Below are 16,535 nucleotides of genomic sequence, written 5' to 3'. Positions count from 1 at the left end.
GTGATGCTTAGCGGTTAGCTTGCTTTTTTCCACATACAGCAGATGCATAAAGTAATCGTGGATCTATGTTATGGTCACATGGCCAAGAGAGTTATTCTTAGTTCCGACCGCATTAACTTATTCACATTCTGCTTTGCAAGGAGCTCTCCACCTGGATATAGATTAGCAGTTAGCATTAGCATCTTTAGTAGGGAGCTGCAGTGCAGACAGCACAGAGAGGCTGGAGACACTTGGGTGTTTGTATAAAACTGCAGAGAAATCGCGAGTTACTCTCCTTCCTCATAAACTCAGATGAACTCTGCACCCATGGGGGGATGCAAAGCTATTCAAACCTTTACTGGTGAGAGGTTTCAACCCCCTGACTTCCTCTGCAGTTTTGAACAAACACCTTGATAAGACAAAATAAAGATGAGGTTGTTTTGTTTGACTGAAGCTGTACAGGAGTTTTGGTCCAGTATTCAGTAAAGCTAGAAAATGCAGAAATGGATGGGAAGCTCAGTGCGTGACATGCAAAGCAGGGAGCTGGAAGCTCACATCAGTTCCACAGAAAGACATAAGTTTCTTTTTTGTGTGTTTATATTTATTTTTTTATTGCTTTATAAAGCAACACACACTGAACAGAAACACACTTGATTAAAATTGAACTTCTCTACCACACTAAAAGTGGACTGAATGCCACAGGATTTTTTTCAGGCATTTAGAGCTATTTAGGGCTTTATTTATTTATTATCTTAGTTAAGCTCTTTATCACACTGTAGTAGCCTTGAATGTTGTCACATTTGTATGTATACACATGGTCATGATGCCACAGCCACTAACTGTGTCTACAATAATTATTTATTGGTCTTTAACAAAACAATGTCGTACAACATGGAAATGGTGACATATTTTCTTTTTTAACACAAAGATATTTGTCATTACATTACATAAGATCATCAGTGACCTGTTTACCAAACACATCTGCCTACATTTAATTAAATGACAACATTGCAGCATTTCCAGATTCGTTGTGAATTTGTAAATTTTCTCTCTATTCATTGTGTGTTTTATGGACTCTATCTACAGCTGGCCCATGTTTCTTTGCATATAGAAACAGCAAATATGTGAAATTATTTATTGAAACGCAAAATATAAAGTTAAAACAGGGTTTTTGACCTACTGAAGGACTTTTCAAAGCTTTTCTTTACATTTTGTCTCCCTATTGTTCTGTTTCTGTCAAGACGATCATATACTGCTTCCATAATACTAAGATGCAGGCACTGAGGACGATTTAGGATGTGATCAGGCCTGCTGACACTCATCTTCAGTCTGGTTCTTGAGTCATTTGGCATATATCACCCCCTCTGCCCTTTCCCTTTCTTGACTTTCCCATGTTTGATGAAGTGTCACTGATCAGTAAGTTGATCAACTGAAGGTCAGATGAGTCTCGTAGGTCCTGTTAAAGCTGTAAAAATTCTTTTAGGCCTGCCAATTCCTTTGTTCTCCAGGACTGCAGCACATCACGCTGACATATGTCCAAATTTCAGCTAATAGCTCTTTGTGAATCATGTCAGTGCAAAAATACTATCAAACTGGGTTATATTTGGTATTTTTATATAGTTAACTAAAGAAATTAGATGCCTGCGACAGGTTGCTAGTAAAAAAAGAGCCTAAAGATAGAAGTGAATTATACAACACTGGTTCAACTGTTGAACTAGGAGATTTCTCTTATATCTGAATGATTCATGGGTCAGTGTTTTGGGACATAAACAGACAACCTTAAGAAAGCCTGTAGAACTTCTACTCAAGAGTTGTTGAAAAAAATCTCTCATGTGAGGCTAAATAAAAAGAAAAGAGTGGTGGCTCAAGACTCAAATCTGCTTTCTAAGAACTTCATGAACTTGTTTAAGCAGTGTTGACAGACCTGCCCGCAGCAGGATGACCTGGTCGTCCAACGGCAGCTCAGAGAAGTGGGGGATCCTCTTGGCCCACTCCACCAGGGTAAAGAGCTGCTTGTCAGCTGCTTGACAGATATTTGTCACTGGGTCGTTGGGCTGTGGAGGGAAACCGACACAAAAATACAGGTAAAATGAATAGGTGTTATATTTTTGTTTTGGTCTGCGTGTAGGTTTTGGCTGATCTGGGGATACCTCTGAGCCACCAATCACGGTGCTTTCACACACACACATTGACACCAACATAACTGCTATGCTGTGAAAGATATCCTCCAAAGAGGGAGGCAAGTAGGAAGACATAACAAACATTGATTCTGTCCCAGCTTGTGGAGGAAATACCTGCAGAGAACTGCCGGTGAACAAACAACTTTTGCTGAGCGGACCCTTTCTTTGGGGACCTTTTAGCCGAAACACTCTTGGATGGCTAGTGGAGCTCAAGAGGCCCTCGAGAGGCTCTACTGACACTTTGTACTGCTGAACAAGCACTGAGGAGCTGAAAGGGGGCTTTATTAGCACCCCAGGCAGAGGGTCTATAAAAGTTTCACCCAATGTGGATAATGATAATTAATGTTTTAGCACAGAACTGCTTGTAATAAAGATTGGACCCGTCTGGCTAATAGACATCACATTAGTGTCCTTTTAGCGCTCTGAATAGGAACATAGACAAGTTCCTCAAAGAAATAAAAAGGCCGACATGAATCTGGGAGAAAGCCTCAATGATTTATTGATTTGACTTCATCGGATCTATGTAAGCCATGAAGAGACATGAATATAAAAGGAGCTAAAAAGATAGAAAGGGAATTCTTGTGGCACTGAGACTGAGGAAAGTGCTTTTAAAAAGCCTCTTTTCTCTTTGCGCCCTAAATGGCTCAGGTGGAATCTCAGCTGTAGTGACATACATTTGCGATAAGGTTGTGTGATCAAATGTTAAAATGCCTGCAAGAGCATTGGTAAATGTTTTCCTGGAAAAAAACAAAAAAAAAAAAAAAAAAACCCAAAACAATAGTTCAATATAAATTAAAATGGCAACATTTATTATTCTTCTGCTTCGTCTCCCCAATAAATCACTTCTTTGGGGGTCTGGACATGCACAATAACGCTTGAAATTATGCAAATTCCCCCAAGAGAAGGCCTAAAATTGGATATTTTCAGGGTTTCATGCATGTGTGGGTCAAGCTAGCTCTACAGCGCCACCTATTGTAGTAGCCACAAAACTGCAGTTTAGAAAAATGTATGAAATTTTGTATTCATGCTTATCATAACAAGGTGGATGAAAAATTCTCTAAGAGCCACAGGTTAGGATCAAATATGCTTACTTTTAAATCACATCTAGAATATTATAATTCTATATCCACTCGCCTGAGAGAAAAAAAAATCACTGAAAAGTTTCAGGTTGTGCATAAAGCCGATGGAAATTTCTAATAAAATCTTCCAAGTATTCTTATGTAACCCTGTTGCTAAGTCAGCCACACTGCCTCCCTATCTTCTACAGCAGTGTTGGTCCTCAAAGGTCGGTGTCCTGCAGGTTTTAGATGTTTTCCCTGCTGAAACACACCTGCCTCAAATTAATGGTTCATTAATAGGCTTATGCAGAGCTTGATATCCAGGTGTTGGAGATCCATTTAATTTGAATCAGGTGTGTTGGGGCAGGGAAATGTCTAAATGCTGCAGGACACCAAGGACCAACATTGGGAATCCCTGCTCTACAGTATACTTTGATATATATATTTTGAAAGGTGAAATATAAAAAAGGAAGTACTTCCTTATTTATGTGTGATTAAAAGTGATTAAAACAGAGTTTTTTTGACTTTTATGAAGGATATAATGGTTTTCAGGTGGGCAAAATAAAAATAGACATTTATTTGGACTGCCAACCTGGATCTGAACCTGCATCTGACATTGTGGTGCTGTGGACTGTGTGAGAAAACATTAACGATATTGAAACCCAAAGATTTTCCATGCTTTTGTATTCCATGCGCTTAGTTTTTAAGTCTCTTTAGAAGTGATTTTATCACATGATGCTATGGTTAGAAAAGTTTGAAAATGCTTCAAATGACCGTAAGATGACACAAAGGAAATAAAAGTATTGTTTGCACCAATCCAAAGGCAATTGCCACGTCTCCTGAACTGTCCTGTTGCATTAAATTGAGAGGTATCATTCTTCCACCCACAGGGAGGAGATTAGAATACTAATGCAACACATGCAGATGGCTTGAGATTTAACTCAATGGATGGGAGCGGGGGGCGGGAGTCCAAAACAATACCGTCAATCTTTACCGTCATCCCAAGAGTACAACCCTTGATATGCATATGTGTAAACAAGGACTCTGTGCACGCACGTTTCTGCATAATATCAAATCAAGTAAACATCCTTAAATTAAGTATCCCTGAGTGAAGTTACACTGACAAAAACAGTCTAACTTCTCCCTGACTTTCCAGTCCAAATCCCACAGATCGATGCTACACGCTCAAATGCAGCTCTCAGGAGAAGATAAGTTCAAGATGAAGGAGAAAAGGGAACTGCATTCACCTTCTCTGTTCAGAATAATTCAAGCCAAACACTATCCCATCCTCTCCATGTTCCCTCCCTGTAGTGTGATTCACAGTGACTGCTTCTGAAATATATATAAAATTTATCCCAGACAAAAGCTACGCAGTTTTAGAAACAAAAATTTGTTTCTCTTTCTTTTCCCGTCATCCAGGGGCAGTAAGACAACAGGCACCTTATGAATATTTCAGCATCTGATCTCTGTGGGAGACGGTGGGCAGCTTGGCGCGACACTTTTCCTGAGTCGGTTTTCTTAGAAACACAAACAGATTTTGGCTAATTCATTCTGAACGGCGGACCGGGCAAAAAACAAAAAAAAACAAAAGGGGGCTCCACTGAGTTAACCACCCCCTCCTTTTCTCATAAGAATACAAGTCCCTGGGTTCTCGTTAAACATGGCGAGCCTCATGAATGTTGTATGGCTATCTTAGCTGTGTTTACACTGACCTGGTTTCTTTGCTTCTGCTGGTGGAAATGACAGGGGACAGGAGCTTACACTTTTGTCTTACTCCTGAGACAATTCTCCTGCATCACATTACTGTACTGTTCAGGACCCTGAGTGGTGTTTGGGGTGCTATCAAGCAAGCATTGACCTCCATGTATTAAAGGGGAAATCTAAAAAAGTAGAATACGAAGCAGATTTTTTTTGGGCCAAAACAGAAATAAAATGAACTTAAACAAAACTGTCTTCATTCCAGGCAAATCTAAGGATTTAAAGTAGAAGCACGATCCACTGTCATCATCCCAGCTACTTAGAGAAATGCCAGGCTTGCATACTGTCCTATGAAATTTTCATCACTTGAGGAGCGGAGACGAAAAGATTTGCTTTTCAATTTTTCATCATTCTGCTTGAACCAGACATTACTAGCGTGACAACAGAGAGAAAATTGGGTTCTCACACAGATTGGTATGAAAATGATTTGCTCGAGTGTCCCATTTTCTTTATTTCAGATTTGAGACCGTCAAAGTGGGGACGAATCATCAGCTAATTACTGCTAAAACAACAACCTCCTCAAGTTAAGGGAAAAGACAGGAACCTTTTTGTTAACCTTTAAAAAAATTAATTAAAAGGCAATGATGCAGTCGAACAGAAATAACACCAAAAATAGAGCAGAGAAGTAAAAAAAAAACACCCTCAGGATTGGTGAATGATGGAATCCACTCTCCACCTCCTCCTGAAGAGAAGACCTCTCCTCTTTGACTGAAGGCATGTTACTAACGCCTGTTTAACTCCTGTTCTAGGTCACTATGAGATAAACACACTTTCATTCAGCTCGGCCAGACCCCGGCCATTAGACAGTGGCAGTGGCCTATTCATGGTGTACACTCATGACCTGGGCCCTGTGATTAATTATAGCATGGGGCAGTGCCTCTCAATGGAGGCCTGGCAGGAGGGGGGTTGCATTCAGAGAGAAGGGGAGTCCTTGTGGTCCAGACAGCCTGAATGCCAATACTCTGGCAAAACTGCAGGCTCTACTTTAGTTAAAGGGTCAGCACTCTTTAAAGAAAGAATCTGAAAACAAGCCACCTGTTTGGACATCCAAATATGAGTATTAACATCCTTTAGAAGCTCATGGACTCAAAGATTCAGCAGCAAATACTTTTAATAAGATCCAGCTCATTTTCTCTACTGGAGTAAGTGGTAGACTCACTTTCTCAAACTAACAGTCTTGGAGGCAACAGTCAACTTGATGGGGTGTTCAAGTTAGGAGGGACTATGTTTTGGCTCCTTTATTAAATTCCACCATGAGCTGTATGCAGGATCCTTACATGATCAAATCATCCCAGTTGGATTCCACTTAAAGTGGATGGAAAAAGCACATTTCCCAGCATTAGCTACCTAGTTGGTTTCAGTTTTTATTCTTCTGAAGCCTTTTGGAGCATTTTCTCTGTGCTCCTGGTGTGATGTTGAGGTGTTTGGAGCATCCAATACAAGATCTCTGTGGTGTGCAGATCAGTCTATATTTTTCCTGTGTGTTACTTATCTGATCCAGCACCCAGCTCTGTAGATTTACTTGGATATGTGTCTTGCTTCTGGCTTCCCCCCCCCCATTCTTTTCCCAATGAGTGTCGAGGGACCCACTACAGCTTGAGCCTAAACACAGTCGTGCATCAGAGCGTCAGAGTGAATCCCAACACCCCCTCCTCCAAAACAGCTCCCATAACAGTTCTCACAGTTCTACCTTTACTTCATAGGACACTTCTCCCCCTGAAGACCTTCGCTTCCCACTCTGCACAGCTCCTCCTGCAGAATTCCAGGGAAAGCGACGGCTTTGTGAGATGCTTTCAGGAACAGTCTGTCTGTTGCATTATTCATCACTCTCAGTCTCCTCTATGTCAAAGGCAGCCCAGCTGATGCTGGGAATAGAGACAGAAACTCACAGCTGAACTGAGAAGGTGAAAAGCTCAAAGGCTGAACCACACAACAAGCAGCCTGTCGACCAGCAGTGATAAATAACCACTTGCTTAACATACAAGCCAAGCTAATACACATTAATTATGAACATTTGATGTTGATGTTCCTCTTTCAGACAAAGCTGATTTGACTGTAAGTTTATTCTTCCTGGAGTCCATGGTTTAATGTAAGACACAATAACTACACACAGATGGGAAACATTAAAAACAACTCGTGGACAATGGTGGAAAAGCTCCAGGAAGATTTTGGAGAGAAGAAGCTGGTGTCTCTAAGGTGTACTTGCAGTGAAGCTGGAATAAATAAGTCATATTTACTGCACATTTATTTACGAAAAAATACATGTTTGGATTTTTTTCTTAATTTATTTTTTTTATCTTGAAATTATCTTAAAAATATTTAGTTCACTGATTGTTCTCTTAAAAATCCATCCATCTAACAGGTATTATAATGGAAAATAACACATTTTACTTGAATAAAAACAGTGACATAATGTAATCAAATCGGCATATGAAAGGTCAAAATAATTTGAATGATTAAATATTTGGTTGTTTTGATTAGGACTGAAGTTGACTGGAAGATCTGAGAAAAAAAATTGGAAAAAAATATTAAGCTGTCATGTTTTTAAAACAGTTTCAGGGAGATGATTATTTTTTATCCTCTAATGATCCATAAAGGTGGTAAATGTGAAGTGGCCCACAAGGGTTAAATTATTCTAAGAATGAGGTATTGGAAAATATTTAACTTTATTTATAGCACAAATATTTAGTAGAAAAAATGCATTACTTTTAAAAATGACCTGAAAGCTCAGGCGAATGCAGCTCATGAGGCTGTGCTGCTAATGACAACAGGAGTTACATGCCCCACTTTGGCTACATTATACACCACGTGGATTTAGGTAATTATGTCTGATTCCTCTGAGCTTCTGATTGCTGCTCTTGTTGTTGAGGTGCTGCAGGGAGGGGGGCCATTTTGGTCACACATCTCAGTACTCATCATAGTTTCAGTGCAGAATGTTATGGATCTGCTAACTAAATCACTGGTGCCGGCCACACTTGGACCACAATCCCCACATTATGTGCAGTGCATTGCATCGTCTATTTGATTCTACCTGAGCCAAGGAAAATGAACTCACCAGCCTTTTCTGAGAGTACACCATGTTTGCTTTGTTTAACGTTTGGCTGTCTCCCTGGTGCAAATTTGAATTTGGCGCTGAGTCGGACACCATTTCTACTGAAAGCCCGGGGTTTAGCAGCTTTAGCAGAGACTGGGGGAGACTGATGTCTGTGTGGTTATCTCAGAGTCATGACAACATTGGGAATCAGAAATATGTGGATTTGACACAACTGTATTTATCAGAATGAAAGACAACCCTTATCTATCGGCCTAATTTCTTTTGCTATGATTTTTCATGGTACTGGATGCCTTTCGCTGTGCTGTGCTACAGCTGTGTCTGAGCCAATCAGAGGCAAAGGTCCACCTACTCTCTAGGTTTGACTTTTGACATGGTGATTTTCTTCTCTGAGCTTGTGTTAGGGGGGAATGAACACAGAATATGCAGACAGACAGCTGGGAGGACAAAAATCTCACACCAAAATCTGGGAAAAGTTAGGTGCACGGGTGAGATCAAGAAAATACGGTAAGCGCACTTGACAAATTTATGGTGGCAGGGTAATTGAAGTGACCACTTCACTGTCAGAAGCGAACATTTAAGAGGGATAAATTAGTAAAAATACAGATTAATGAGCATTTTGTTGGAGTAAATGCGTGGGAAAACATTTCTTTTTTTAACAGCCCTGGGTAAATCTGCCTTATCTGTGTGCTCCTGTGAGCATGAACATGCACACAAAGTGAGGACTTGTTGCACTACGGTAGTTGTGTGTCAAAACAGAAAAAACCTCACCGAATTGGATGGCACGCCGAGGCTACCCTCGATGTAGGTCTCCGTTTTGGGTTCCACTGCCTGCTCAGCATCCAGGATCTTCTCCACAGGCATGTCCTCGTTGGCACAGCTGGTGGACTCCACCTCGTTCTCATTTCTGTCCTTGGCTCGCTGGCGCTCCTCCTGAACGGCTGCATGTAACAAAACTGGTTCTGGTCACTACTGCTGTTTGACAGCATGAAGATCAAAAGTAAACAACTTAAATAAAACTGAAATTGTGGTTTGTTTCAGTCTCGATTTTCTCTCGATCTACTAGTTAGGTTGATTAAAGTGATGAAATCTGTCTGAGTAAACACTGATTAGAAGCATCAACTCGTTTGATTGAGTTCAATTATTAATAATAATTTAAACAGTGAAGATGGAGCAATGAAAGACCTAAACGAAGCAGCATAGAAATGTTCAAGCCTTATTTTAAAATAAAAAAAAAAGGTTTTTGATGTCGCTTTCAATGACAGCCACTTTCTTCTTATACATAAAACATTAATCGTAGATTAAATGCCTTTCATTCACTACTTGCACCATGATTAAAGTCAAATAAACAAAAAAAAAAGAACAAGAAAAAAAGCCCTGCACAAATCAAAGTGGACTTTTGTTGTGAACAGAAACAGATTTCAACAGGTTCTGTCATCTGATTGGCTCAACTGGTCTAAACAGGAAACAGTTTGCAGACACACAGAAACCGCATGCTCACCCTCCAGCGCAGAAAATTCATCCGTGTTTTGTCTTTTCAAAAGAGGCTATAACTCGACCCACTCAAAGCACCAGGGGAAAGAGGGGGGAAAAAACATGTGTATTGTGTTCTTTTCTTCCAAGCTTGGATTAATAAAACATTTTAAACAAGTTTTGTATAATAATAAAAGGCTTATTAGAAATTCAAAGTCAGCGTCTAGGTTCATTTCTACACCCTGACGGCCGTCAGGACTACCTGTCTTAGATTTTTCCTCCTCTGGTTTCTATTTCATGTCCTGAACAGGAGAAGCCTAGGTTCTTGTTGTGAGGGAAGAGGGAAGCAGAGGTTGTTAGAGGAGAAGGAGAAAGGGGCCCTGCTTTAGAGGAACTGCTGTCTGGCAGTGGAGGTCAGCCCAAGGGTAGAATACTTGTGTTGGAGTCACGGAGAGGTGAGGAGGGCTGAAATCATGTTAGCTTTATTCTTCCCTCCTCCTCCTCCTTCTCTCCTGTCCTGACTGAGAGAGCATAAATTCATTTAATCCTGTTTTTCTGTGGATTCGCTTAGGCTTTTGGGCTACTGCTGCCTTGTTCTCTAACCGCAGCCCTCGGGGTGCAGGGGAGGCTTAGGCGGCACACAGAATGAGGCAAGAGGCAGTAAATGATAATATCCTTGAAAGGAGTAAAAAGCCCAACAATGACATAAATAAAAAAAAAGGGGGTGATGAGGGACAGGAGGGCAAGAAAAGGTCAAGAAAAATGTGGTTCAGACCGAACAGACCCTCTACAGGACGTCACACATAATCTATGCGCTCTCCATTGAAAATAACTGCGGTACCATAATGGAGAGAAGCATTGATTGATATGTTCAATGTGCGAAAGAGTGCTTAAGAGCACTGCTGAGAGCCCTAATATTTTTAACACCTACATGGAGTGTTAAAACTCACACCTCAAAGCTTGTTTTTCTTCAACTCACATAACAAAAACTCTTCCTGTTCTTAAGCACACTGCAGTCACGCTTCAAGGCCGATTTACTATATGGCTCCGCAGTGAGTCGCTAACAACGTTTACCAACTCAGTGTAATGAGAGTCACGCTTTAATCCTGAAGAGGGCAACAAGCATCATTAAGCCATTCCTGTATACTTCAGTCTGTCTCCTCCATTCAGAAAATATGACACTGTTAGGTAAAAAAAAAAAAAAATAGAAATCGCCACAGCAACAAGTGGTGCCAGCTGTTTCCAGATGTGCTGTGTTAACTTTCCAGTGGAAGCACAAAGAAATGGTGGAAATCAAGGGGTGGAAATGGGATGGTCATTAGAAGGCATGGAAACAGCAGATAAAAGATGCTATGAGCTCAGAGTCAGGGCAGTGACGTGGTCTTGAGAGGGATGAGTCATTTATAAGTAGAACTCATAAGGTAGATGCTGATGTTGCCCATTTGAGAAGCATCAGTGCATTTCATTAATTGGCTAACAGTCTTACAGTCTTCTATCCTGCCAAAAAGTCTTTTTGATCTTGTTTTGAGGGTGATATACTAGTCAAGAGTAGAATGTGTAAGACTATTAATCATGTTTTGAGTATGTCTTTTGTTTATTATTTATTTGCTAAATCCTTAATTGGTTATTTACATGCATAGTAAGCCAAATCATCTCAATGAGACACTGCTTGAAACCACATTTTATCTTTCACACCCAATTTTAGCTATAAAAACACTTGTTTTAAAACCTCCCAGTACCAAGTCATACACTGCAAAAAAGGGGTTTATTAATAAGGTGAAAAAACCAGAATAGCAATTCTTGAATTCAAAAGAATGTTATTTAGTTGCTCTTGTTTCAGTACATTTTCTCTCAAAGTAAGAAATAAATAACACTGGTAGAGCATTGGCAGGGTGGTTTTGAGGTTTTCTTACTTAATAAAGGGCTTGGAATGAGTCTTACCGCTTGTTTTAAGAGGTTTCTCACTTGTCTAAAGTCTACATATTTTTTACTTCTTTCAGGAAATCTAACCAAGTGAAATTATCTCACTGCAGTGGCAGATGACTCACTTATTTATAGTCGGAATTTTCTCAAATTAAATGTTTTATTCCCTTATATTAAGATAGCTCATTTTGGCAGTGTGATACAGCCAACAAATGGGAAGGGAGAAGTACCCAACCATCGGTCCATCCATCCGTCCGTCCGTCCGTCCGTCCGCCCATCCATCTATCCATCTATCTGTCTATCTATCCATCCATCCATCCATCCAGCCTCTTCTGATCCCAGAGCAGAAACAGGTTCAGTAAAGAAACTCAGACCTCCTTCTCCATTAGCAACACTCCTCAGGTCATCCTGGGGGATCTTGAGGCAATCCAAATCCAGGAGGGATATACGTGTACATAATCCTACCAGCATGGTATAGGTCCTCTCCGAGGTCTTTTTCCAGCTGGGTATGCTTGGGAAAAAAAAAAAGAAAAAAAAAAAACACTCCAAAAGGAAGTAACCAAGAGTCCATATCCCCTCAGCTTCCTTCTTTTGATCAAAAGCTCTACTGGAAACTTCCCACGGACACTCGACCTATCTGCTGTTATGTTCTGTGATGTCAACACAGTGCTGTAACCATTCATACGGCATGTGAGATGCCCTGGACTTGCAATCCTCTTCATAAAGAGGTGTCACTATTCAGAAAATGACAATGCAGAACAAGCATTAGAAGTTGTACAAGAAGTTCATTTTCTGTACAACAAACATCTGATCTGGGAATGGAGGGAAATACAAGACGTTGCTGTCACAAGTCTTCCCGCCTTCAGCGGGGTAGCCCATTTAGTCTGAACCCATTATTGGAAAAGTACCAAATTCTCATCTCTCTTTGCAGTTTTCTTTGTTTGCTTTTAATATTTTATTTTAAATGACAAACATACGGAAACAGAGAGCCTAAGTAAGTGTTTCCATACAACTCCAATACTGCATTAGGAGCACTGCTGCACACACCACCATTGTGAAGTCTTATAGGATTATCTGTTCTTTTAACCCTTCTGTTCCAACAGCAGCGTTGGTTTCTTGACTCCACAACAGCTGAAAAGAATAAATCCCCCAAAAGTGGAATTTTGAGCAGAATATTTTCTTCGTGGCTGCAGGGGTTTCTTTAAAAATTTCATGTGCAAGTGAGAAGGAACTTTATCTAATACATCAGACGGCATGCACCTTTTCAGCTGTGCATCAGTTTTCACCTACCAAATTTAATTTAATTTAATTTAAGTTATTATTATTATTATTTTGGCCTTATATTTTCCATTGCTCTACATATAGGTACAGTACTGACAAAGTATCATAATCAACACTACCAACTGAAGACAGTTCTGAGGCTTCCTGTGCTCCCATTGACCACAATACAAAAATATACATACTGCTTACTGGACTGCTGCTGATTACCTGAAATAGAGGCTGTATATTGGTTTAAATGTGTGCTTAAGTGGATTATTACAGATTTGAGGGTATGGGTAAGTGGGACTTGATCCTCAACGGTATGTGCTGTACCTTCTCTCTTCATGCCCATGGCTAAACACTTCTGGTAGCGGCAGTACTGACAGCGGTTCCTCTGGCGTTTATCAATGACACAGTCTTTGTTGTCGCGACAGGTGTAGGTTAAGTCTTTGCGTACAGTCCTTTTGAAGAAACCTTTGCAGCCTTCGCAGCTGTAAACCCCATAGTGTTTACCTGGAGAGAGGAGAAAAAAAGAGAAAAGAAACAGTGATGGCTTGTCTATGAGATGCTTCCGGGGTCACATTTCCAACTTGAGATGGTAACGTTGGTGACAGTGTCTGCAACCCCACGACCACAAGAACACCAACAGAGAATGGAATGCATTGTAACTTCATTAGCAGCTATTCCCACTGAGATCACAGTATCATTTATAGTCCTAATGCACAGTCACACAAACAGAGAGAACAAAAGAGCAATTATGATCAGAGAACTACTAAAGTGAACAGACCGTGTTTGGAGTTTACATGGCTAAGGTGAAAGGAAAAGAAAAGAAAAGAAAAGAAAAGAAAAGAAAAGAAAAGAGAAAAAGATGAGCCTAATGAAGGCGAGCTGTAGGGGGACCCCCGTTCTCATGTCTGTATTTCCTAATAGCTCCTTTTTTTGTTATTTTTGACGGATGGAGCCCATTTGCATTCTCCAGTGTTGCTCAAACCATTTCTTTGTTCGCTCTCTGCTGGTTGGACCACCAGAGAAGATAAATAAAGCCTCTGAGCACAGCTAAATGAAGCATGACTGGCTATTAAACACTATTTTGACTTTCCCCCTTGGGTGCACGCAGCAGCGATGACGCAGGACGACAGCAAAACTGTCCCATGAATTGAATATCCACCTTCAGCCTAAAGTTAGAGGCTTTTCACGGTTTATCCACAGAAAAATATCTGAACACAAACTTTTTTCTTTTGCCATGTAAGACAGAAAGAAAACAAACAAATGAGATGACTCTGCAAACAAGTCCTCACTTTGTGAGGGACATTTTAGCACACATTCTTTGATGTTTTATTTTGCTTAATTTTTTATTGTATACATCTTTAAAATTCCTTTTTTATTTTAAAAAAATCTTCAAACTCTGTGATTGACTAAAATTGATTAATTTTGATCTCATCGGGCTCGTTCACCAATATCTTCTCAAAAACTTTCTTTAATTCTTTGTTTAAAAAGACAACTGTATGTCAGACTCGTGTACGTGTTGTTACACTGTGAAATTTTTTTGCAATTTTGCTCTTTGATGAATTTAGAGGAATACCAATCTCTTTGTAAGCTGATGTACTAACTTGAAGGGCCGGGTTTAAATAGAGGGGAGAAAGAGGTGAGGAAACATAACTTTCAATGCACATGTGTGCGTTCTGTTGCACTGATGGTGTTAAGAAGACCAGCAATAAAATTAAATCCCCTCTGACTGTGTTTTGGTCTTTAGCTGTATATGGGGACGTTGTGTACTGGGTGGCCAGTTGAAAATATTGCTGAATCCCACAACTGAAAAAAAAAGTGCATTAGTAGGACTCTGACACAAATTTGTTTTTAAAACTGTTGGTGAATGAGGATCATTGTTCCTACAGTCTTGTGTAAGATGTCATACTTGTTCAGTTTTTGTTCTAAATGTACCGTCATAAACTTTGACATTTAACATGCTAACTGAAAAGACTGAAAGACTAGCCTGTAGTCTAGTGTAGAGTCTGGGAACCTTGGTCTGCATCCTGCAAGTTTTCAATGTTTCCCTGCTCCAACACACTTAATTTAAATTAGTGAGTCACTGTGTAGAACTTGATAAGCTGGTGGATCCATTTGATTTGAATCAGGTGTGTTGGAGCAGGGAAACATTAAAAACTTGCAGGACTGCTCCCCTCAACCTGGATTTCCCCACCACTGGTCTAGATGTCGCCTTTGGTTTAATGGGCTTTTTTTGTATTGTACTCTGACCTCTAGGAGGGTCCTTGCGCCCCACTTGCGAATAAGCTTTTATTTTCTTTGGAAATTGGAAATTGCTTTATAACCCTTTCCAGACTGATATGCAAAAAAAAAAAAAAAAAAACTGACAGAGTATAATTTCATTTTCACATGTGCATCATCACAGTGATATTGTTATAAATCCCTCTAGCTGTGCAGTATATATATATATATACTTTGCAGACTCCTTCCCAGTCGGGGCACCCATGACATGAGTGATGGGCTATGGATGGTTTCTACCAGACACAGCACTTCTCTATTCCAGTAGAAGCAGATTTGAGGTTTTTGGTTTTGTCCCACCATATGATCTTTTGCCTTAAGATTTTTGCTTCTTTCATGTGCTTTTATGCTGCTGGAGTGGCTTTTTTTCTGGCCTTCCTGCCATTTAGCTTAGATTTGTAAAATGAAATTCCACTGACTGTGGTGCTTTCAGGAAGGTCTCCCACAGCGAGAAGCTGTAGTGTGGAGTTCTGCCAAAGAAGTCAGTAGAGCTGTTCTCTGGCCAAAGTTCAACTATGGATCTTCTTTGGAGGTTTCTTAGTGTGTTTACAGTTCAGGCTTTAGCATGTGCAGTTGATGAGTAGTTCTACTTTCACTTAATTTGGTAATTATGGAAACTTGTGGCCTCTCAGCTGATGAGAGAGTATTTTAAACACTTCCTCTTCTCATTGCCACTGAGTAAAACAAAGTTTAGCTGCTTTCTAGTAGATTTCTACAACTTAACGCTAGAAATTTGACAAAAAACAAATAGCTTTCTATCGCCTGTGTTGTAATAAGTATAATAATAATAATAATAATAATAATAAGTTTTATTTGTGGGCACCTTTCTTGACACTCAAGGTCACCTTACAGGATAAAACACAAGAATAAAACAAATCAATAAATACACTCATAAATGAAAGGTTTTTGGTTCAATACTTCCCTTGTAGACGGTCGTCTTGTCTAATGTCACTCACCTGAGGAGCGGTCACCGCAGATGGCGCAGATGTGTTTTGTGAGCGACAGAGCTGTGCCTGAGGGCTGGGCTGGCACCTTCATCACGCCGTTGAGGCCCAGCGGGGGCTTAATGTCCTCCGTGCTGCTGACCGAGTTCATTGGAGAGTTCAGCTGAAACATCAACACACACAAACACACACGCCTCCAGGTCACAAAACAGACCCCTGAACTCAAAACCGGCAATATCACACACACTTCATCGCACAGGCCCGGCGCGCCAGTGCCGGATGATTACCTCATGACATTTATAGAAAACCAAAACAGTGAGATCTGCTGAAAAGAGAAGATGTTAAACCCTAAAACACGGGCAATTAGTATGAGAAAGCTCTGTATTTGATGGAGATTAATCGGCTCTTCAAGCAGCTACCACAGTCTGTCTCATCCTTCCTTTTCACCCCTGTTTAAGGTCTAAACGTGGCGCAGCAGGATCCTACACCACTCAACCCCAGCCACTCTTTAATTCATGATCTCAACAAGCCCCGCTGGCTCCAAAATGTTCAGTACTAGCATAACTCCACTGCAAAATTCAACAGTAGGGGAGAATAAAGAGGTAGCATTTGTTTAAGCAGCTGT

At 40.3% G+C, this 16,535-nt stretch overlaps 1 protein-coding gene across 4 annotated transcripts in view; it reads right to left on the bottom strand.

Moving 5' to 3' along the window:
• Positions 1-16,535, bottom strand: part of rxraa (retinoid X receptor, alpha a) — a 115,223-nt gene that overhangs the window by 8,963 nt on the left and 89,725 nt on the right. The window contains exons 4-7 of one of the 4 annotated variants that reach the window (XM_041970411.1): positions 15,923-16,082; positions 13,017-13,196; positions 8,799-8,983; positions 1,904-2,033 (exon numbers count right to left, since the gene is read on the bottom strand). In XM_041970411.1, coding sequence (XP_041826345.1) covers positions 1,904-2,033; positions 8,799-8,983; positions 13,017-13,196; positions 15,923-16,082 — 655 coding nt within the window. The remainder of the gene's footprint in view (positions 1-1,903; positions 2,034-8,798; positions 8,984-13,016; positions 13,197-15,922; positions 16,083-16,535) is intronic. The other 3 variants (XM_041970412.1, XM_041970413.1, XM_041970415.1) reach the window with 3 other exon arrangements.

Source organism: Melanotaenia boesemani, chromosome 19 (genome assembly GCF_017639745.1).
Source record: "Melanotaenia boesemani isolate fMelBoe1 chromosome 19, fMelBoe1.pri, whole genome shotgun sequence".
NCBI lineage: Eukaryota > Metazoa > Chordata > Actinopteri > Atheriniformes > Melanotaeniidae > Melanotaenia > Melanotaenia boesemani.
This window is presented reverse-complemented; position numbering and strand designations above follow the sequence as displayed.